At 35.4% G+C, this 22,569-nt stretch overlaps 1 protein-coding gene and 1 long non-coding RNA gene across 5 annotated transcripts in view; one reads left to right on the forward strand and one right to left on the reverse strand.

Moving 5' to 3' along the window:
* Window positions 1-8,596, reverse strand: part of LOC133245922 (uncharacterized) — a 29,223-nt gene extending 20,627 nt beyond the window's left edge. The window contains exons 1-2 of the long non-coding RNA XR_009735816.1: window positions 8,016-8,596; window positions 5,455-5,538 (exon numbers count right to left, since the gene is read on the reverse strand). This is a non-coding gene — a long non-coding RNA (uncharacterized LOC133245922). The remainder of the gene's footprint in view (window positions 1-5,454; window positions 5,539-8,015) is intronic.
* The window catches only part of ITGB8 (integrin subunit beta 8), a 98,947-nt gene extending 79,170 nt beyond the window's left edge, over window positions 1-19,777 (forward strand). For 3 of the 4 annotated variants that reach the window (XM_061413671.1, XM_061413672.1, XM_061413673.1), the window contains 6 exons: window positions 2,939-3,073; window positions 5,734-6,139; window positions 8,576-8,801; window positions 10,031-10,137; window positions 13,768-13,931; window positions 14,028-19,777. In XM_061413671.1, the coding sequence (XP_061269655.1) occupies window positions 2,939-3,073; window positions 5,734-6,139; window positions 8,576-8,801; window positions 10,031-10,137; window positions 13,768-13,931; window positions 14,028-14,150 (1,161 nt within the window). In that variant the 3' untranslated portion in view covers window positions 14,151-19,777. Of the gene's footprint in view, window positions 1-2,938; window positions 3,074-5,733; window positions 6,140-8,575; window positions 8,802-10,030; window positions 10,138-13,767; window positions 13,932-14,027 lie in introns of those variants that run through there. The other variant, XM_061413674.1, reaches the window with a different exon arrangement.
* Window positions 19,778-22,569: the final 2,792 nt, after the last annotated feature.

The raw sequence follows: 22,569 nt of genomic DNA on the forward strand, positions 1-22,569 counted from the left end.
AGCCAACTTTTTCACTCTCCACTTTCACTTTCATCAAGAGGGTTTTTAGTTTCTCTTCACTTTCTGCCATAAGGGTGGTGCCATCTGCATAAGGAGAAGGCAATGGCACCCCATTCCAGTACTCTTGCCTGGAAAATCCCATGGATGGCGGAGCCTGGTAGGCTGCAGTCCATGGGGTCGCTAAGAGTCGGACACGACTGAGTGACTTCACTTTCACTTTTCCCTTTCACGCATTGGAGAAGGAAATGGCGGCCCACTCCAGTGTTCTTGCCTAGAGAATCCCAAGGACGGGGGAGCCAGGTGGGCTTCCGTCTATGGGGTCGCACAGAGTCGGATAGGACTGAAGCGACTTAGCAGCAGCAGCAGCAGCATCTGCATATCTGAGGTTATTGATATTTCTCCCGGCAATCTTGATTCCAGCTTGTCCTTTTCCAGTCAAGCGTTTCTCATGATGTACTCTGCATATAAGTTAAATAAACAGGGTGACAATATACAGCCTTGACGAACTCCTTTTCCTATTTGGAACCAGTCTGTTGTTCCATGTCCAGTTCTAACTGTTGCTTCCTGACCTGCATACAAATTTCTCAAGAGGCAAATCAGGTGGTCTGGAATTCCCATCTCTTGATGAATTTTCCACAGTTTATTGTGATCCACACAGTCAAAGGCTTTGGCATAGTCAATAAAGCAGAAATAGATGCTTTTCTGGAACTCTCTTGCTTTTTCCATGATCCAGCAGATGTTGGCAATTTGATCTCTGGTTCCTCTGCCTTTTCTAAAACCAGCTTGAACATCAGGAAGTTCACGGTTCACATATTGCTAAAGCCTGGCTTGGAGAATTTTGAGCATGACTTTACTAGCGTGTGAGATGAGTGCAATTGTGCAGTAGTTTGAGTATTCTTTGGCATGGCCTTTCTTTGAGATTGGAATGAAAACTGACGTTTCCAGTCCTGTGGCCACTGCTGAGTTTTCCAAATTTGCTGGCATATTGAGGGCAGCACTTTCACAGCATCATCTTTCAGGATTTGGAATAGCTCAACTGGAATTCCGTCGCCTCCACTAGCTTTGTTCGTAGTGATGCTTTCTAAGGCCCACTTGACTTCACATTCCAGGATGTCTGGCTCTAGGTCAGTGATCACACCATCGTGATTATCTGGGTCATGAAGATCTTTTTTGTACAGTTCTTCTGTGTATTCTTGCCATCTCTTCTTACCCATGGCCAATTCATGCCAATATATGGCAAAAACAACCACAATATTGTAAAGTAACTAGCCTCCAACTAAAATAAATAAATTCGTTTTTAAAAAAAGAAAAAAAAAAGACTGTCAATTTCTTAATTTCAAAACTGGGCAAAATTTTAGATAAATTTTCTTCATATCATGCTTGAAAAAACACTGATATAACTAGCTTAAGGTTTTAAGGGAAACAGGATTTCAAAAAGGCAAAAAGAACACTGATGGTATTCAGAATTTCCTTCTGATTTGTCAAATCATCACCATATCAATACCATTAGTATACCATCCACCTGGGAACCCCAGGTGGCTCAGTAGTAAAGAATCCACCTGCAACACAAGAGATGAAGGTTCAATCCCTAGGTTGGGAAGATCCTCTGGAGAAGGAAATGGCAACCCACTCCAGTATTCTTGCCTGGAGAATCCCCATGGACAGAGGAGCCTGGTGGGCTACAGTCCATCGGGTGACAAAGAGTCAGACATGACTGAGCAGGAGAAGTTTTCTATTTTTTCCTGAAACTGTTTAATTAAGTGATTACAATGTATGGATTCTCTGGTTGATAAAAAATGTGACTCATATAGTCTTACCTAATTCAAATAGAATTTACTAATTTGAGGAAGTATTTTACTCTAAGGATTTACTACTATAATTCCATGATCAGTTATTAATCTCTTTGTTGACTATACAGTTGAAAAAGAAAAATTACTCAAGTAAAGAACTGGAAGCCATGGGGATATCTTTTTCCTTCGTACCATGTTGCTCACTCTCTTTTCTTACATACTTCATCTTTTCCCTTTCCTTTTGTTTACAAAAATAAGTTAAGGATTTTTGCATGTGGTAGACTCTAAGTTTTATCAGATGAAATTCACACAGATCCACAGAATATATTTAATATAGCTATAACTTTTGGAACTGAGATGGGAAGAAATTAGGCTGTGCTTGATACACATAATCAGCATAACTGGCAATACATACATGTTTTTTGAATGACTGTATATATAAGTGAATAAATGAGTGAATGATTTTCTGCCCAGTAAGAGGCCCTATTTCAGTATTAAGAACTGAAACAATAAGCAAGCTCCAGGGATTTGGCAAAAATCCTAGGCCATTCTTGGAGAATTTACAGGGCCATAACTGGCAGGTATTTCTTATACCTACAGTATAGAAATGGCCTCCACAAAATTTACCTTTCAATTCTGTATCAGTAAGACATTTTAGATTCCATGATAGTCTTAAGTATCTGAAACTGAAATGTTGCTTTAATAGCAGTACATGTCAGAAGCGTGTTCCAGATTTTAAGCTGTTAAGATTTACGTGCTATGATGTATCATATTGTGTATGTATTCTCAATGCTTTCTTCAAATTTTATCACAAAATATAAATATTATTGGATTAAAATGATTATTTTTGTAACACAGGCTGAGTGAGAAATGTCTCTGAAGTGATCAAAATGCAGTCATGGAAATACGTGAAAAAAATAGAGCAGTTTGAACACAGATAATCTAATCCTTTAGTATTTTTTTTATGTATTTCAAATGTAGCTAGGTCATTATGTGGAAATACTGTTTTTAATCAAGATTTTATAAAGGCAGACTCTTTGATTTAGTTAAAAAATTAAATCTAGAATGATATGATAAACTTGACTTTTGTTTAGTTGCTTACATTTGAAACTGCTATAGTATACAACTAAAAAATGTCATCTCTGCAGAAACTCATTTCAGAAGTGAAAGTTCAGGTGGAAAACCAGGTGAAAGGCATCTACTTTAACATTACTGCCATTTGTCCAGATGGGACCAGAAAGCCAGGCACAGACGGATGCGGAAATGTGACAAGCAATGATGAAGTATGTGGGTGTGCGTTTTTCCGATTTAAAGTAAATTAACTTGTTTGGCATGCTTTCTCACAGAAAACTCAAACCATTCTGAAAACTTTGCTTACTACTGATCTTAAGAATCTCATTTACACTTCAAAGTAACTTTCATTGTCTATTCCTAAAGTTCCTACTTGTTGTAACTCCACTGACTGTTCTCTCAAATTCTCTAGTACTTATTTTAAAATAAATATGTATCATATTAAATACTTATTTAATAATAATAACTTTATTATTATTGATGACACAGCCAGTATAGGTTAGGAAATCACATCTTCTGGAACAATAAGTGTCTCTTCTTATATTATGCTAATACCTTTTTGTTTCAAATCTGAAAATTCTCAGAGTAAATGTGAAAGCTGAGGGTAAAAGCAATACAGAAGAATGGGAGTGATGGAGCTGTTGATAAGGATTAAGAATTATAAAATCTTTCACTTTGTGACTGTCCCAGGACACTTATATTATCTCAATATAACGATCTAGGAAGTAGGGAAATTTGTTAAGGACAACAATAAAAAGAAGTGTCATCATTTAACTAAAAAGGAATGAAATATGGAAAAGAGACTCAGATTATAGCAGCATGAGGAAATAGGACAATGGAAGATAGGGATTCTCCCAGGATTTGCACAAGAGAGAGTAAACACACAGAAATATACTTTAAAAAGAAATTCTTGTAGAACAAAGTGATTTTCAGTGAGTCATTTACCTCAGTGAGGCATCAGTTGCTTCATTTTTAAATAAATAACTTGAACTAGAATATTCTAATCACTCTTCCATCCATCTCTAAGGTTCTATGATGTTATTAATTATTTTAATATCATGCTATACAGAAAGAGCTATTGAAAGATTAAAAATACTACTATTCTGTTAATAAGATTGAATAAAAGAGAATCTTCCTTTCTTTCTAGTTAGAATATACTTTTCCCTCTTGGGAAGTTTAGAATCTGCAGATAGTACAGTTGCTCCAACAAACTGTATATTTGAAATTAATTATTTCAAATTCAAGTTCTGTTGGCTTCTCCATAATCACTCCTTGAATTTTGTCCAAAAGACATTTTATACCAGTTTACAAAAAATATGTTTTATTTACACTGAATATAGAGAAACTTTTTCTTTTGTGCTCCCAAAAAAATAATGCAGTTATTACTTTTTGAGAAAGGATTACCCTCTTAGAATAAGCTCTTTCTTTCAAAATCAATTTTGGCAGAATGGTTTAGCTTACTTCTTTTTCTTTGTCTACATCCCTTTTTTCCCTCATTTTCAACAAAGTGGTATAAACAGTTTGACTGTCAAGAAGAGTCATTTGACCTCTTAATTATAGAAATCCCAAGTTTTGCTCTACTTAATTTTGGCAGTGACCACATTATCTTACAACCTGTTACTCCTTAATATTTTAAAGAGAAAAAAACATTTCAAGTCTGACATCAGTTGTACTGATTTTAATATTATGAGACTAATTCTAATTCTGCATGGATATAGATAACATATAAACCTAAATTTAGATCTTTCTTATTGTGTGTGTGTGTTTGTGCTTGTGTGTATATGTATTTATGTTAGGCTTTTTTGTTGGGATGGATATCTATAATCTATATACATAAGAAAGAGGAAATCTCTATATAGTCATATATATATATATATATATATATCTCCATATATATATATACACACATATATATATATCCATCCATATCTATTTACCTAATCTATCTCCATCCCGACCAAAAAGCTTAGCACAAATTATTTTTAAATTGTAATATATCTCAGTCTAACATGGAAGAAAATTATAAACCTTGTTTGCCAAATTACCTGAAGATTATAAGATGAGTTAACAAATATAAATACACACACTAAGCCAATTGTGTTGTGGAGAAAAAACTGAGAAGAATTTGGCAAGAGAAAGCAATTATGTAGTTTCATGGGGGAAACCAATTCCTGCCAGGCCAGATCATTAGTTGCAGACTAACATCTCCACTGAGAAAAATGTATGACCTTGTATTGAGATCTTAGGACTTTAAAGTTGAGAGTCCTAAATCTTTTTCCCTTGAGTAACATCAGGGAAAGCCCCATGTTTTCCTCTTAACATTATGTGTAAACTAAAATTTAACTCCAAAACTTTACCTGGGCTCTAGGAAAAGACAAACAAAATAAAAATTGTTCATTTGACAATTGTTCATTTCAGGGTTTTAAACCAGTAGAGCAGAAGCCCTTGACTTTAGTTTATTTGATCTATCTCTAGTGCCAAATATTTGTCGTAACTCCACAAGTTAAGGACTGGATCTAGAAAATGGTCTATTCTCTCTCAAGTTTGCTAAGAAATCATCTGAGGATATAAATGAATGATTAGAAGTAGATACCTTTCAAATAGGTTTGAATCCATGTCCATTTAATGGTGCATGATAGGCAAGTCTCAGTCATTGTATCCTTTAACTCTCCAGTTCCTTAATAAGGAAATAAAATGAAATTAAAAGGTAGTGTTATGTCTACATATGAAAAAAGAATGCATGTGTAATTTATAAATATTAATTTCTTATAGATGGTATAATATTGACTTAAAATATCATTAACATATATAATATTAGTAATAAAAACAAAGTATATAAATGTACTTTTTTCCCTCTCACCCACAAATTTAGGTTCTTTTCAATGTAACAGTTACAATGGAAAAATGTGATGTCACAGGAGGAAAGAGCTATGCAATCATCAAACCTATTGGTTTCAATGAAACCACTAAAATTCATATACACAGAAATTGCAGCTGTCAGTGTGATGACAGCAGAGGACCTAAAAGAAAGTGTGTAGAAGAAACTTTTCTAGATGCCAAGTGCTTCCAGTGTGATGAGAATAAATGTCATATTGATGAGGATACATTTCCTTCTGAAAGTTGCAAGTCACACAAGGATCAACCTGTTTGCAGCGGTAGAGGAGTTTGCATTTGTGGGAAATGTTTATGTCACAAAATTAAGTTTGGAAAAGTGTATGGAAAATACTGTGAAAAGGATGACTTTTCTTGTCCATATCATCATGGAAATCTGTGTGCTGGTGAGTATAAATATGTACATGCAGTTATTTATATAGTTGTATATTAAGCTAGCATATATGTTAAAGTATCTTTAAATCACACCTTTATAATTACCAACCATGAATCTGAATCTGATATTTAAACTTTCAAAGTCTGTGAAATTAGGACATAGCCACAAATATACTGCACATAATTCTGATATTTATAGTTTAAATTATTTTGTACAGGAAATACTTAAAAATTAAAACCAAAAATTAGTTATTATTTTCAAGAATGCTGTGACCTTGTAAAGACATATACCAGAAAAGGAAATTACTGACAATGTCTGACAGATTTTCTATAATCTGGGTATTCTTCTAGAAGACTCTGATTTATCCTCATAAATGGTCACTCCCCTCATCTTGTTCAGAGGATAGTTAGCTATAAAAATATACTTTCACTGTAAAATTCTTAATGTGTTATTAGAGATGGCATTATAAATCTGTAGTATATAAACCTGTCTACTTTATTTTTGGAATACCAGCAACAGAATTGTCAAAGGACAGTACTCTTCAAGAAAATACAGGTTTTATAAAAAAATCAAGATTAGTCCAGAGGCCACATACAGACCAAAATTTAAAATGAAATAATTTAAAACAAAAAATATCAAAAGTATGTTTTGGCTAATTCAGTTTACTGCCACCTAGAGGTTAAATTCTAGAAAATATATGCAACATTTGAAAATTAATGCAAAATACTTATTTAATTACTTAATTTTTCTATGGTAGTGTACTAAATCCTTTTATTATTAAAGTACCTTTTTAATGTTTGCATTTTGGTAAGCAAATATTAAATTACTGATAACATGAAATATTTCATTGTAGTAAGCTTATGGAAAGTAATAAACATACACAAAATACGTTTTTATTCTTGTATAAATAAAAAATGTGCCCTATTTCACATAAACATGGGATGGAAAATTTCCTTTATATCTTATGCACATAATATTTTATATTCTAAAAAATTTATTCAGCTGTACTTGGCATCTAGGTAGAAGGGGTTATAGATGACTTTAGAATAAACCCATAATTATTGTCTTAAGTTTTTCAGTGCTAAAACTGATTGGGACAGGGAAGAGAAAGAATTCTGAGGTCATCATTTTCTATAGCTGTCAAGCTCTCAATGAAGTCTGAAATGTTGAGACACTGAGAATCCCAGTCTCTGTTAACAGTAAAATATTAAAAATCAATGTATTGGTCCTTCTACATGACTATGATAACTACTGTTACAGAGGAAATTGAGAATCTGCTTTGAATTATTTGTATATAAATTATAACCACAAACTGTAGGCTGACAAGTATTTTCTTCACTAAGGTCCTTTGAAAATAATAACACATGTTCACAGATCAGCGGGCTAGTATTAGGCATGTAGCCCGTATATAGAAAATTGAGTCTGGCAGGCATTTGCTTGGCCTGGATATCATTAATTTTACAGTTAACAAATTGAGCTGATCCAACAGTAGAGGCTATGGAACAGTTACACTGTAAGATGCTCCACAATAAAAGGAGAGAGGGCATAAGCCAGAAATTGAGGGAACAAAGAAAAGGAAGGGAAGGAGGAGGGAGGGAGAAGAAAGGAAGGAAAAAAGGAAGGAAGGAAAAGTCTTTGGTCAGATAAACTTGAAAAACATTATACAGCCCTGAAAATGTACCCTCTCTTGAAAATTTATAGTTCACATTAACATATTAAATTTTGGCTACTTTCTACAGGCTAAAACCCACTTAACTAAGTATAATCAGTGTTCTTCCTCAACTCCAACATGCACAAACATACCACCCTGATTTCTCTCTTGCTTTCTCTCATTTACCACCTAATAACATTTCACAACATACCTTATTAAGACATGCACCACTAACCTGCTACATAATGTGCTGAAGATGTGAAAGGATTATTTCAGCTTCCCTGGAGATCTCATCTTTAATCAAGGCACTAGCAGAACTGAAGCTCTTAGAAGAGTTTGCCCAATGGACATGCAAAGTTATCCCAGGCCCTTAGCAATAATGAGCGACTAGGAGAGAAAATTATGGAAGCTATTCATAAAATACTCCTTTCTTTCTAATTTCAAATCAGACAACATTACTTCAGCCTCTGTTACTTCTTTATATCTGTGTCTTTTTACTTTAGAACTGAATATACAGTGACCTTCAAGTAGCTGGGCAGCCACTGCAGCAGGGCAGAATTCACAACTGTCAGCACAATAGATTAGCATAGGGAGATTATCTACAATAGGACAGCTTTAAAAATAGTCAGTCCTAAGTCCTGGGATTGTTTATGTCAGACAAATAGAAAATGATGCTGCTTCCATTCACTTGACTGTCAGTGTGTTTCCATGGGATGGAAGGGAAATTCATGTTTGGAAATGCTTCACAAAGTCAGTGATCTCGGTAACTTAGATCTCGGAGTATCTTTGTTGCAGGGCATGGAGAGTGTGAGGCCGGCAGATGCCAGTGCTTCAGGGGCTGGGAAGGGGATCGCTGCCAGTGCCCATCTGCATCTGCCCAGCTCTGTGTCAGTCCAAAGGGCCAAGTGTGTAGTGGGAGAGGCACATGTGTATGTGGCAGGTGTGAGTGCACTGATCCCAGGAGCATCGGCCGTTTCTGTGAACATTGTCCCACATGTCACACAGGCTGCAGTGAAAACTGGTATGTGTTTTCTGGTTCCAAACCTACGTAAAACAGTCCTTCATTTAGCCATGTTGAATCTTTGCTGTTTTGCCTACCTTAACCAAAAAGTTGCTGGATCTTCTCCAGACAAATTATCATCATGCTAAAAAAGAACAGAATGAGGAATTTAGGAATTTGAAGACTTAGACTCCAATCTTGGATCATGCATGAGAATTTATCTAGGTATTCACTGCCTTTTTTGAAAGTTTTTTTTTTAAAGAATAATATTCAGTGTTAATAAAGATTCAGTGGGGCTGTCCCCCCAGCTTTCTTGAGATGTAATTGATGGATAATCTTGTGTAAGTTTAAGATGTACAATGTTATGATTTAGGAGCTGGCTGCTTCCCAGCTTACTATTAATTAGCTTTTTGATCTAGGACAAAATTGTTTAAATTCTCTGCGCCTTAGTTTCATGATATCAAAAATGCAGATAATAATAATACTGTGCTATAATTCTGTGAAATAATTAAATTAGATGTTCATGCAAAAAAGCCCTAAACTTTTGTACTTGGTGCACAGTAATCATAGAATAAATGTTACCTGTTATTATTGTTTTATTTTTATTCTTTTAAAGATAAAAGAGTAGTAGCTATGAAGCACTCTAGAAAGAAGTGATGGATAAGTAAAAGGTTATATTAAATAATGGCAGCATTGTTGTTTTGTGCCAGTAATTAACTGCTCAAAGACAACTACTCAAAATATAACTGGCTTACAATTTGTTTTTTTCATTTTTTAAAAGATATTCTCCAGTTTTCACAATTATGCATAAGAGGTTATGTAACTCATTAGGAAGATAATGATGGAGGTATTTCTAGTCAACTCAATCAGAATTTGAACTGTATATTCATTGCAAAATTTTTCTAGTAGTACCATAATATTCATTTTCTAAAACAGCTGTGCTGGCTGGTTTTGTTTTTGATTTTATAGTAAGACTATCTTATTCTTTTCCTAGAAATTTTATTTTCAATACAAAAAATATCATTATGTTGATTTTATACATTACAATATTTTAAGTGGCTAGAATGTAATTTTGCTTGGTATTAAATTCAGCCAAGATTACAAATAAATGTCACAGGTCTCTTTCCCAGTTTAACAAGTCTGCTGTCCTAAAAAAGTACCCTATTTGGACATTTTATTGTTTACAGAAAATACTACAAGCTACAACCTTTTAAAGAATTAAACGTTTTCACTTCTATTTCCCCTTATAGGAATTGTGTGCAATGCCTTCACCCTCACAATCTGTCTCAAGCTATACTTGATCGGTGTAAAACTTCATGTGCTCTCAAAGAACAGCATTATGTGGACCAAACATCAGGTAAACAAAAGTTTAATAATCAAAGTCCTGAAGTATCTGTAGAGAACCATGTTCTCCCAAAAAGCTCAACCATCCTAAAAAAAAGAAATAACTGCTTCAATGTTTACAGTCTCCCAGAAATGGTACTCTATAAAACCGTTTGAGGATATTTGCCATGGTATGACTAAACTGTTCGATCTCTCATCTCAACTACCCAGCTAAATTCACATGCTATGCAACTCCATGGAATTACACCAAACAGATTTTCTTGAGAGACCTCATGAGCCAAGAATAGGCGTTTCCTATGTAGAGTCCATTTCACCTTTAAAGACAAGGTCTCAGTTCAGTTCAGTTCCGTCGCTCAGTCGTGTCCAGCTCTTTGAGACCCCATGAATTGCAGCACGCCAGGCCTCCCTGCCCATCACCAACTCCCAGAGTTCACTCAGACTCACGTCCATCAAGTCAGTGATGCGTTCCAGCCATCTCATCCTCTGTCATCCCCTTCTCCTCCTGCCCCCAATCCCTCCCAGCATCAGAGTCTTTTCCAATGAGTTAACTCTTTGCATGAGGTGGCCAAAGTATTGGAGTTTCAGCTTTAGCATCAGTTCTTCCAAAGAACACCAGGATTGATCTCCTTTAGAATGGACTAGTTGGATCTCCTTGCAGTCCAAGGGACTCTCAAGAGTCTTCTCCAACACCACAGTTCGAAAGCATCAACTCTCCGGTCTATGGAGCCATAATTATCCTCCACAACCCAAACCTGCATCCAGTCATAAGCTTCCTCATGTGAAACTAACATTTACTTTCATGTTTCGGGTGATGCAAAAAAAAAAAAAAAAATTCTAGGTAGTAATGATCTGCTTTTGAGAAGTATATAACTTCAAAAGGCAATTCCTTCCTTCAAAAGGCAATAATTTTCATTCTGATGCAAATATAATCTAGAGTTGAATGAGAGCTTCCCAGGTGGCCCTAGTGGTAAAGAATCTTCTAGCCAATGCAGGAGATGCAAGAGATATGGGTTCCATCCCTGGGTTGGGAAGATCCCCTGGAGTAAGAAATGGCAACCTGCTCCAGTACTCTTTCCTGGAAAATTCCATGGACAGAGGAGCCTGGTAGGCTACAGTCCATGGGGCTGCAGAGAGTCGGACACAACAGAGCAGAGCACAGCTTTTTTTCCACGGTGAATAAATATAAAGATGGAACAATGGAAATGGTATGGAAATTTTAGTCTGAAGACCTTGGCTTAAGCATGTTTACTGATACTCTTAATAGTAGCTAAGCAGTATTAACCATCTTACAAAATTTCCCTGAGCCTCAGTTTTCTCATCTATAAAATGAAAATAATATCAACCTCAAAGAGTTGTGTGAATTAAGCCAGTGAACATTAAAAAAATTTAAAAGATGATACATGAATGAAAGAAACATGTGAACTCTACATTCAAAGACCATTTTGGACAAAAGTTAACTAGAACCCAAATGCCAGTGCCTTCCTTTTGTTCAGGTTTAAGATGTTAAACTATATAAGAATTCGAAATGAAGCCTGAAATTATGTATTCATTGAGAACATTCCTACTGCTACTATTATTTCTGGTCTCTCTTCCAACCTGTAAGAATAATTCTAGGTCTTAGAGAGATTGCACAGAAGAATAAACTTTCTCCAGAGTTTTGTTTCCTCTCCCCTGATATCCATACTAACCTTAGCCCATAATAAATTTAGATTTGAAAAGAGCCCATGTGCTGCCAGATGGGGCTGCAACAATCACACCCAAAAGCCAAGTGCCTTTTCTAATAAATAGAGCACTGACTGTCAACATGTAATTTATTATGTTAAGTAAATAAACCTATTTTGACCTAAGTGTGGCTAACAAAATGTATTCCCTTAAAGCTCCTTAGGAAAATCCCTTGCTTGACCTAAACTAAGAAAAGAGGCATGGCTGGAGCTAAATTTTTGGTTCTCCAAAATTAAAAATTTTTAAATGCATACAGGTTTGAATCCTGAAAATGTCTTCCACCCTAAACCATTAGAAATATTTATAAAATGTATTAGTATTAATAGCTAGAGGGCTCCCCTCCCCTTCACAACTCTGGTGCAAGGAGAGGAAAAAGGGCATTTGTTAACCACCTCTATTATCTATCCACTTGATCACACTTAAAGGGTTATTTTGCTTTTCCTGGCTAAACTCCTACTAGGAAAGAAGCCAGAAAGTGAGATCAAGCCACGCGCCCCCTTAGCTGATTACTATTCTAAGTTGGCCAAGGGAAATGAAAGGCGTGCATGTCATGAACCTGGGCACTACCAAAGGTAACACCTTTTAATAGAGCATCTTGGATTCTCTCTATGTATGAGACCATAACACAGGGGGACTCACACTTGGGTTTGGTGCTTCTACTCCAATTAGTTGTCCTCCAGTCTCCTTTTAGCACTTCTTTCAAGGAACCTTAACATTATGATGAAAAAAAAAAAAAAAACTGGCTCTAAGTCTTCCCACTTGGAGATGAGCCCTTGCCCTTTTTACTGAATTCTTGGCTGTTTAAGAGCATGCTTGGTCATCCGGGGGAATTCAAACAGAAATCACTCATGACTGGGTGACTGCTTTTCTAAGTCTTGTTAGGTCGCCTCCCGAAAGGCCTTCTCAAGGAGACTTTCAGACAGTTAGATGAAGTCCCCAAAGTCTGGAGAATGTGCAGAAAAGCACATGGCACTTTAGGCTGGGAGGTAACTCTGTGAGTGTGGGGCAGCTGATGAGTTCTGTGGAATACTTGTGTATTATGCAACCATGTTCCTCTTAGATTAGGGTAATACCTCTGGCAGCCACAGAGGCTGTAGACTTTCCAACTAGAGCTTGCCAAAGGTCCAGTGCTAAAACAGGGACCTAGCCTGCCCCTCTTAATACAGCATTTCCTTTTCCAGCTAGTAATTATCTGCTCTTAAAAAACAAAAAGTGGTATTTTTAGAAGCAGAATATGATAGATTTAGTTAAAAGACAAGTAAAAAATAAATTAATAACAATCGAGGAAAGAGATTTGGGTATTGTCCCAAACTGTACACTCCCATTTCCTGGAGAAGCTACGTGTAATAATAATGAAAACTTACACTACAGTTTCAAAGGAAATATTTATTCATCTATGAGAGTAGTACTAATTTTAGCTTCTGCAGATGTTTACTTTATTTTCCATTACTGATGTGTAACAAATGAGGAGTAAGCATAACAAGAAAAACATATGTTAATGCATGGAGCTGTTAAATAATTCTTATATCCTATTTTCCACTTAGTGATCCACATCATACCACAAAAACTGTCCTTCTCTCTGTCGTGGTTGAAATCACATTTAGTTAAGGATTTGGAAATATTCTAGTTAGTACAAGAATCAAGCTGAAAAGAAATAATCTTATTGAATACCTTAATTGTGGCTATTCTCTGAAGGAGAGTTTTTTGTTAAAAATACTTGAATAATAAATGTGTAATAATAATTAGTTTACTTTTGAATCAACAACAATGGAAGTCCTTCGTTTTGAAAATGTAGATTTGCAAATATCTCTGATCCTATTAATTGAGATGATAAACATTATTTATTTCTAATACTACTGTTAGAATCCTTTGATTTACTCATTCCAGTTTTTTAAACCATGTATTATTTGCTTCTTTACAGAATGCCTCTCTAGTCCAAGCTACTTGAGAATATTTTTCATCATTTTCATTGTCACCTTCTTGATTGGGTTGCTTAAAGTCCTGATCATTAGACAGGTGATACTACAATGGAATAATAATAAAATTAAGTCCTCGGCAGATTACAGGGTGTCAGCCTCAAAAAAGGTCAGTGAATTCTAAAAATGAATTACTATCAGTGTGTTATTGTCTACTTTCAATATTTAGGCTCTTAATTAATGATAATATTTCTTCCTTATCAAGGACAAGTTGATTCTGCAAAGTGTTTGCACAAGAGCAGTAACCTACCGACGTGAAAAACCTGAAGAAATAAAAATGGACATTAGCAAATTAAATGCTCATGAAACTTTCAGGTGCAACTTCTAAAATGATAAAAAAAGAAAGTACCTTATGGGAAACTGGATTTTAAATAATTGCTCCTAAAATTTACTATTTTAGAAGTCACAGGAAGAGACAAACTTGCTAGATCATGCCAGTTGCTGGTTGTCTACTCGAATGAAGACTGACAAGCATCCTCATCATCATGTGACTCACACTGCTGCTGAATTTTTCAGAGAAAAATGTGTCTTACTACTGTTTGATACTAGTGTCATTGTAGCACTTTACTGTAATATATAACTTATTTAGATCAGCATAGAATGTAGATTATCTGAAGAGCACTGACTACACTTTACAGGTACCCACCATTTGTACACTTCCCAGAGAGACAATGCTGTGAGATAGTTTTGGCATTGTGTCACTACAAGGCTACCGTAATCCCTGCACCAAACATGCAGACAAACGAATAATGCAGTTATACTAATGTTGCCAAGCACTTCAACAACTGGCAGCAGTGAACAGATAAGACCAGACAGATGAATAAATGATTAGTGTTTCATTCGTTCAAGAGATAAACAGATAAAACCTTAATCTTGAGGGATATTGCTTTTGAAATAGTAGTTTTATGCATGTGTGTTTGTTTTCTTTGACAAGATGGATACTAATTCTAACATTCTTTCCTCTTTGCCTTTATATTTTGGTTTTCTTTCTTACAGGATAAGTTTATATATGTCACAGATGACTGGATTAATAAGTGCTAAGTTACTACTGCCATAAAAAACTAATAATAATACAATGTCACTTTATTAGAATATTTTTCAAAGTTCAATGTTTAATAAGGGACACTTCAAGTAACATCAAAATCTGAACAGCTTCATTGTTTGCTGATGTAGAGTTTTAGATCTTCTTACCTGGTAAACTGGATGGATTATTTTACCACTTCATTTGTCTAATCATCAGGTTGAAATTCACAAAATATTTAGAAACTTTGCCTCAAGCAAAGTGCCACAGTTTTGAATGTGATTTCTCCAATATTTATTCAAAGCAAATAGTAATATTTTTCAAGTTAAAACTAAATTAAGCTATATTACTTTTGCCCTTTGAAGCAGTCTAAGGATATTCTTTCCCTGAATCCCCTCAATCCAACTCACCAGAATTCTAAAAATACACAATTAGAGAAGAATAGACAATATCTTTAGAAATAAGCTAATTCACGCTTGTGGTTATTCAGGGGAACTGAGGCTCAGAAAGTTCAAATGATTTTTCAAAAACCCCTCAGTGACTAAGTGGCAGCACTCAAAGAGAACTATTTTACTGCCAGGCCAGTGCTCACTGAACAATGTCATACTACCTCTTGAATCTTTAAAATAGTCAATTGGCAAGTATTTTTAAATGTGATTTACTGAAGTCTTAAGTGAATGAGTATGACAATTCTAAAACAAAGCAGAAAAAAGTAATTCAAACCGAATTGTCCATGGTTGGCATCCAGTCTTTCTGCTAATCAGCTTCTAACAGACTGCAAAATGGCCTAACTAGCGGAGAAGGCAATGGCACCCCACTCCAGTACTCTTGCCTGGAAAATCCCTTGGACGGAGGAGCCTGGTGGGCTGCGGTCCATGGTGTCGAGAAGAGTCAGACACGATTGGGCGACTTCACTTTCACTTTTCACTTTATGCATTGGAGAAGGAAATGGCAACCCACTCCAGTTTTCTTGCCTGGAGAATCCCAGGGACGGGGAGCCTGGTGGGCTGCCATCTATGGGGTCGCACAGAGTCGGACATGACTGAAGCGACTTAGCAGCAGCAGAGAGAAGTCTATTCACACAGGCTGTGTGAACAGCATTTCCCCTGGGGTCGTGCAGTGCTCAGTCCAAGAGCTTGATACAGAGGTGATGAACTTTTATCTTCCCTAACAGGAACTTCATCACAACTACCATATCCTTAGAGTTATTCACTCTGATTTTATTGGCTAGAAGTCAAATAGTCCTGTGTACAGCACAGAGCTTTGCATATGACAACAAAGGAAGTTGTTTTAAATTCCTTTTAAATGTCCTCTTACAATCAGCTTCCCCGATTTTCTGTCTTCCAGCACTTGAGTTAATCAAAGTGCCAGATGTCTACATTTCGATGAAGACTATATCCCATCCACCCTAAAGAAGATTCAAAAATGTATAATAAGTTGTTCCAGAACCAAAAGACACAGTAGTTCCATCAGCCATCCCCTGAAGCCAGGCAATTACGATGCTAAATTGAGCAGTATTTCCTTCCCCGAATGAGTGATCAGCGGCATTGACATAATTCAGTATTGTGACTCACTTATGTAAAATACCTTTGATCACCAAGGATAACATAATAATTGTTTTAGCAGCTTGCCTGTCACACATTACATTCTTTTAAAAAAGGAAATAAATGAATACCTGTCAGCCCCCAAAGGAAAAAGTGGAAAATATCCATTCATTGAAATACTGAAAACTTTGACACATTTAGAATTTTTAAAACATTACAAGGTTCATTAACTAATGTCTATGTGGGCTGAATTATCCAAAAGAGGATAATAAAATGAAATCCTTAAAAAAAAGGGATGGATATTTGGACACTCTCATTAGTTTGCACTAATTTATAATGAAACAAGTCTCTTCTCATAGGAAGGGACAAGCTTCCTGATAGGCAGTTTGATGCTAGATGGTGATTGCAGTTATGCTTGTGATGTCTTGTGCTTTCCTTTTTTATTTAAAGATCTAATTCTTAAAGATTTTAGAGCTTATATTTACTTGAATAATTGATATTTTCCTTGTGAGAGATAATTAATATTTGATTAGTTAGAATTAATGAAAAGTTAAGGGAAAACAGGGTATTCTTAGATTAAATAATTTATGTAAACAAAGCCTATTTCAACTAATATGACCAGAGGAGCCTTTTGAGATTCACTGATATTAAACACAAGTAGTGAAACTTTAAATGGTTAACGAAGTTAAGAACTTGAACAACTCTTTTGGTACGACAGCATTTCTGTGCCCTAAAGTACGTCATGATTTAGAAATAGGCCATATATACACTACAATATAACTGTATGAATTTTACTTCTCTGGGGATATCTTTATACTGCAATATGTGTGGATTTATAAGCATCTTTTTTTAATTTATTAATATTTATGTACAGACATTCTCTGAAAGACTCAAAAATTCACTAAAACTCTGATTATGTCCTAAACGTTCAATTTAGTTTGGTTTAAACAAATACAAAAATCTAAGATTACATAGAATAGATTTCTCTAGAGGCAAATTTGTCAAAACTCAAAATTAGTGGATGCATCAGATGCAATACTCCACTAAAGAATAAATTTCAAACATTTTGAATATACACTTAATCGCTATTGAAGATATTCTTATGCATGACAATGGACATCCATACAATGTTGAAATATAATTATGATGGATTATGAAAATTTTTCTCCATAGAATTATATTCCTTATGATACCTTTATAATAAGTTAAACTCAATGGCTTTTCCTTCCTTTTCTTACCCCTATTTTTTTTCTACTCACTTTTCCTAAGAGATTGCCCCCAAACTTCAAGTTCAATTAGCCTAATTGTGAAAAATAACTGCCTATAATAATATAATGAAGTTCTTCATTTCCAAATATCTCTTAATGATTTTAAAAGTCATTTGAATCTATGTACCTAAACAAAGACCCATTAAAAACTGAGAATTTTAAATGTTTACAACTGTTCAAGCTTATTTCAATTTTAAGGGATTTGAGATCCATATATTTTAATAAAAGTATCTAATGAAATACAGATACTTGGAAGTTCAATCTTGTGCATATTATATTATTTTATTTACTCTTAACATTTAATTTACAACTATCCTTATTTATACTGACCTTAAGAACTCCACTTAATGCAATGCAAGCTGAGACATATTTTCAAATAAATATGAAACTAGCATTCTTTCAGATCATTCCCCTTTTTTCTTATAATTCTTCAATGGCCAATTTATTATGGGTTATACATGTTCATATTTCATTAAGTCTAAGATATCTACTTTTCAATTTAACATCTCTGAAATATATCTTGTGATTATTGGCCTCTAAGATGCAGTTTTTATAATTTTACTTAAATAAATATTACACTAATTCATCTTTAACTAAATGTTCACGGGTATAGAGACATTCATTTCTATATAAATATTTAAGAACACACGTACGATAACACGTGAAGTCAGTTTTCAGTACATCCGAATCACATTACCACTTAACATGAAGCCTAACCATCTGATTATGAGTTTAGATCCTGCAGACCTTTATATAAAAGCTCTTTCAACTTTCTGTTTATGCTTCAGCAAACCCTAACCTAACTGACAAGAATGACTGAGTTTCTCCCAGGTTTGTTAACAAATGTTTATTCTATTACTCTCTAAAGAATACTTTCATGTGATCATCTCACTCTTAAACAGAATTAACTGGAAAAATATTACATAAAATCATCACATTTAGATTTAAATTTTTGCAATTTTAAGATTTTGAACCATTTTATGTGTCTTATGTCAATGATAGAAGAAAAGTATCATACAACCAATCAGTGTTGTAAGGAAATTTTCCCTTAAAGTCCTCTTACATTTTTATTTTTCTATGTCCTTTCTATTCTTTTGTTTGATTTTTCTCTTTGGCTTTCATAAACTCACCTTAAGCCCATGTAATGACTCATAAAACTGCATATTTAAATTATTTGACTTACATGAAACAATTGTTCAGCTATCTGGGCAGCTGTCAATGAAATACCTGAGAGTAACAACACTACTCCTTTATCTACCTGGATTACTTTCCCACAAAAATTTATCTTCATAAACTATCTCTATTAATCAGGTTTCTAAGCTCCACAGCCTATTTCAGTTAAAATCATCTATTCAACAATTAAAAAAAAAAAACTGCAGTCATCAAGGATGGAAATGTACGATTTGTGTAAAAAAGTCTTTACTAACTTTACACTGTACCACAGATAAATGTGATTTTGATAACAATTCCATACAATGACAAATATGGCACATAGATTTTCTTTAAAATACTGAATATAAAATATTTTAATTCTAAATTATAATAAAATATAAATTTGCACATATTAATATAGAAATTCATTTTGTATATATTTAACATAAGTTTAAAACTATTTTACATTTACCAGTTACTTCATTAAAGTTTTTTAAATCTGCAAAAAATTAGTAATGTTTTTAAATTATCAGTAATATACCTATGTGTTTCATTTAACAACTCCTGCCTCTGTAGAAAACATTTTAATATAGAGTGTATTTTTAAATTAAAGTATTTGAAATCAAAATAGTTCTAAGAAAGAAATTGTCATTAAACAAGTTTCTTACTATTTCTGACTTTGAATTATACAGAAATTTAAATTGCCTTAAATGACATAGAAAATTGGGGATACAATAATTTCACTTAGATACTATGAGCCTGTTCATATAATTCTGATTGACTACTAACTTTGGTTTATGTATTTATTAAAAAGCTGATACTGTAGTTTGTTGTGAGATGTTTATTTTTCTAACAGAGCTTATAACAGTTATGACAAGGCATTTAATTAATGCATCATTTTGTTTAAAAGTAGGTGTTAACCGATATGGAATTCTGTTTCAAAATAAAAATGTGAAGATCTAAGAATGCACAGGATGTTTCTTTATTTATCATTGTGTGCTACATGACCCTCAGCACTGCCAGGAAATAGCACACTGTCACACAAGGAAATGTAGTAACATTCATACATTGTCATCCATAGAGGACATCATATAATTCCAAAAAGCTCCTATTACTGGAAAACTGTAGAGTCAATAATAAAGATGTAAGGTCATTCTCATTGATCTATTTTCCTTCATAGCTGCCCAGTGGTGAGAGCAGAAGAAATATCCTAATTACAAAGAACTGAAAAATTAGCTAAAAAACAAATTGGGCTTTTTTTTTTTAGCAACCAAAGGCTTCTACCATCACCTTGATACAAACATAACATGTTCATAATCTTTAACTGCACATTCTCCAGAGCCACATTTAAACAAGCGAAATTTATGGAATACCCTTGTGTTGTGATTTTTCTTTGTTTAATCTAGTGGAGAAGGCTCTATTTATAATAGCCAGGACATGGAAACAACCTAAGTGTCCATCAGCAGAGGAATGAATAAAAAAGATGTGGTACACATACAATGGAATATTTGAGTGTGTGGGTGTGTGTGTGTGCTTAGTCGCTCAGTCATGTCCAACTCTTTGGAACCCCATGGATAGTCTCCTCTGTCTTTGAGATTTCCCAGGCAAGAATACTGAAACAGGTTGGCATTTCCTTCTCCACGAGATCTTCCTAACCCAGAGATCAAATCCACATCTCTTGTATCTCCCGCACTGGCAGGTGGATTCTTTACCACTGCACCACCTAGGAAGCCCTAGAATGGTATATTACTCAGCCATATAAAGGAAAGAAATGGATCATTTATAGACATGTAGATGGACCTGGAGACTGTCATATACTGTGAAGTAAGTCAGGAAGAGAAAAAAAAATCATATACTAACACATATATGTAGAATCTGAAAAAAAAAATGCTATAGATGATCTTACTTACAAAGCAGAAATACAGTCACAGAGGTAGAGAAGAAACCTATGGATACCAACTGGGGGTACAGGAATGGGATGAATTGGGAGACTGAGACTGACATGTATACATTATTGATACTATGTATAAAATACATGGGCTTTCCTGGTGGCTCAGATGGTCTCAGACAGGTAAAAAATCCACCTGCAATGTGGGAGAACTGGGTTTGATCCCTGGGTTGGGAATATCCTCTGGAGGAGGGCATGGCAACCCCCCCGCCAAGTATTCTTGCCTGGAGAATCCCCATGGACAGAGGAGCCTGGCAAGCTATGGTCCATGGGGTCGCAAACACCTGGACACAACTGAACGACTAGGCACACACATAAAATAGACAGCCAATGAGATGATGCTGTGTAACCCAGGGAACTCTACTCAATGCTCTGTGGTGACCTAGTAAAAGCAAAAGTGTTAGTCACTCAGTCGTGTCCAGCTCTTTGCAACCCTATGGACTGCAGCTCACCAGGGTTCTCTATCCATGGAAATCTCCAGACAAGAATACTACAGTGGGTACCATTCCCTTCTCCAGGGGTTCTTACTGACCCAGGGATCGAACCAAGATCTCCCACATTGCAGGCAGATTTTTTAAAGTCTGAGTACCAGGGAAGCCCTAAATCAGAAAGAAATCCAAAAAAGAGGGGATGCATTCGAACTGTGCTCCTGGAGAAGACTCTTGACAGTCTGTTGGACTGCAAGGAGATCAAACCAGTCAGTCCTAAAAGAAAATGAAAACCCTGACTATTCATTGGAAGGACTGATGCTGAAGCTCCAATACTTTGGCCACCTGATGTGAAGAGCTGACTCACTGGAAAAGACCCTGATGCTGGGAAAGATTGAGGGCAGGAGGAGAAGCAGGTGACAGAGGATGAGATGGTTGGACAGTACCATTGACTCAATGGACATGAATTTGAGCAAGCTCTGAGAGATACTGAAGGACAGGGAAGTGTGGCATGCTGCACTCCAAGGGGTCACAAAAAGCTGGATGCAACCAAACGACATAGGTATATGCATGGTTGATTCACTTTGCTGTACACTAAAAACTAATACAACATTGTAAAGCAACTATATTCCAATAAATTTTAAATAAAAAATAATAAAAGAAAGTAAAGCAGATGAGGGAATACACTGCCAGCTAAATAAGTTATGTTGACAAATTCCCTATCTTTAAAGAGTTGTAAGAATTTGAGGGAAAAGGTATGTGTAGCATGAAAGTGAAAGTCGCTCAGTCGTGTCTAGTTCTTTGTGACCCCATGGACTATACAGTATTCTCTAAGCCAGAATACTGAAGTGCATAGCCTTTCCCTTCTCCAGGGGATCTTCTCAACTCAGGGATCAAACCCAGGTCTCCCGCATTGCAGACAGATTCTTTACCAGCTGAGGCATCAGGGAAGCCCAAGAATACTGGCATGGGTAGCCTATCCCTTCTCCAGCAGATCTTTCCAACCCAGGAATTGAACCAGGGTCTCCTGCATTGCAGGCAGATTCTTTACCAGCTAAGCTACTAGGGAAGCATGTGTAGCATAGATAGACACGTTTCACTGGAGAGATCAAATGGGCCATCAGGTTTAACAAGGCCCTTGTTTTTGAGTATTCATCTCATTTGGCTTTGGGTTACAGTCTTTTAGGCTCAGAATACTGGTTTTGGTAGGAGTGCTATTTGGCCTCATTCTTTTCTTCCCTCCTTGGCAAAAGGACCCACCCCCTGAGTTTGAATAGAGCACACAGCTGAGACTTAACCATCCAGACTCCTTTGCAGCTAAATGTGGTTATAGGACTAAATGTTGGCCAGTGTGACAGATGGGAGAGGAACCTAGGATCTCACTTC

Source organism: Bos javanicus, chromosome 4 (assembly GCF_032452875.1).
Source record: "Bos javanicus breed banteng chromosome 4, ARS-OSU_banteng_1.0, whole genome shotgun sequence".
In the NCBI taxonomy this organism is placed as follows: domain Eukaryota; kingdom Metazoa; phylum Chordata; class Mammalia; order Artiodactyla; family Bovidae; genus Bos; species Bos javanicus.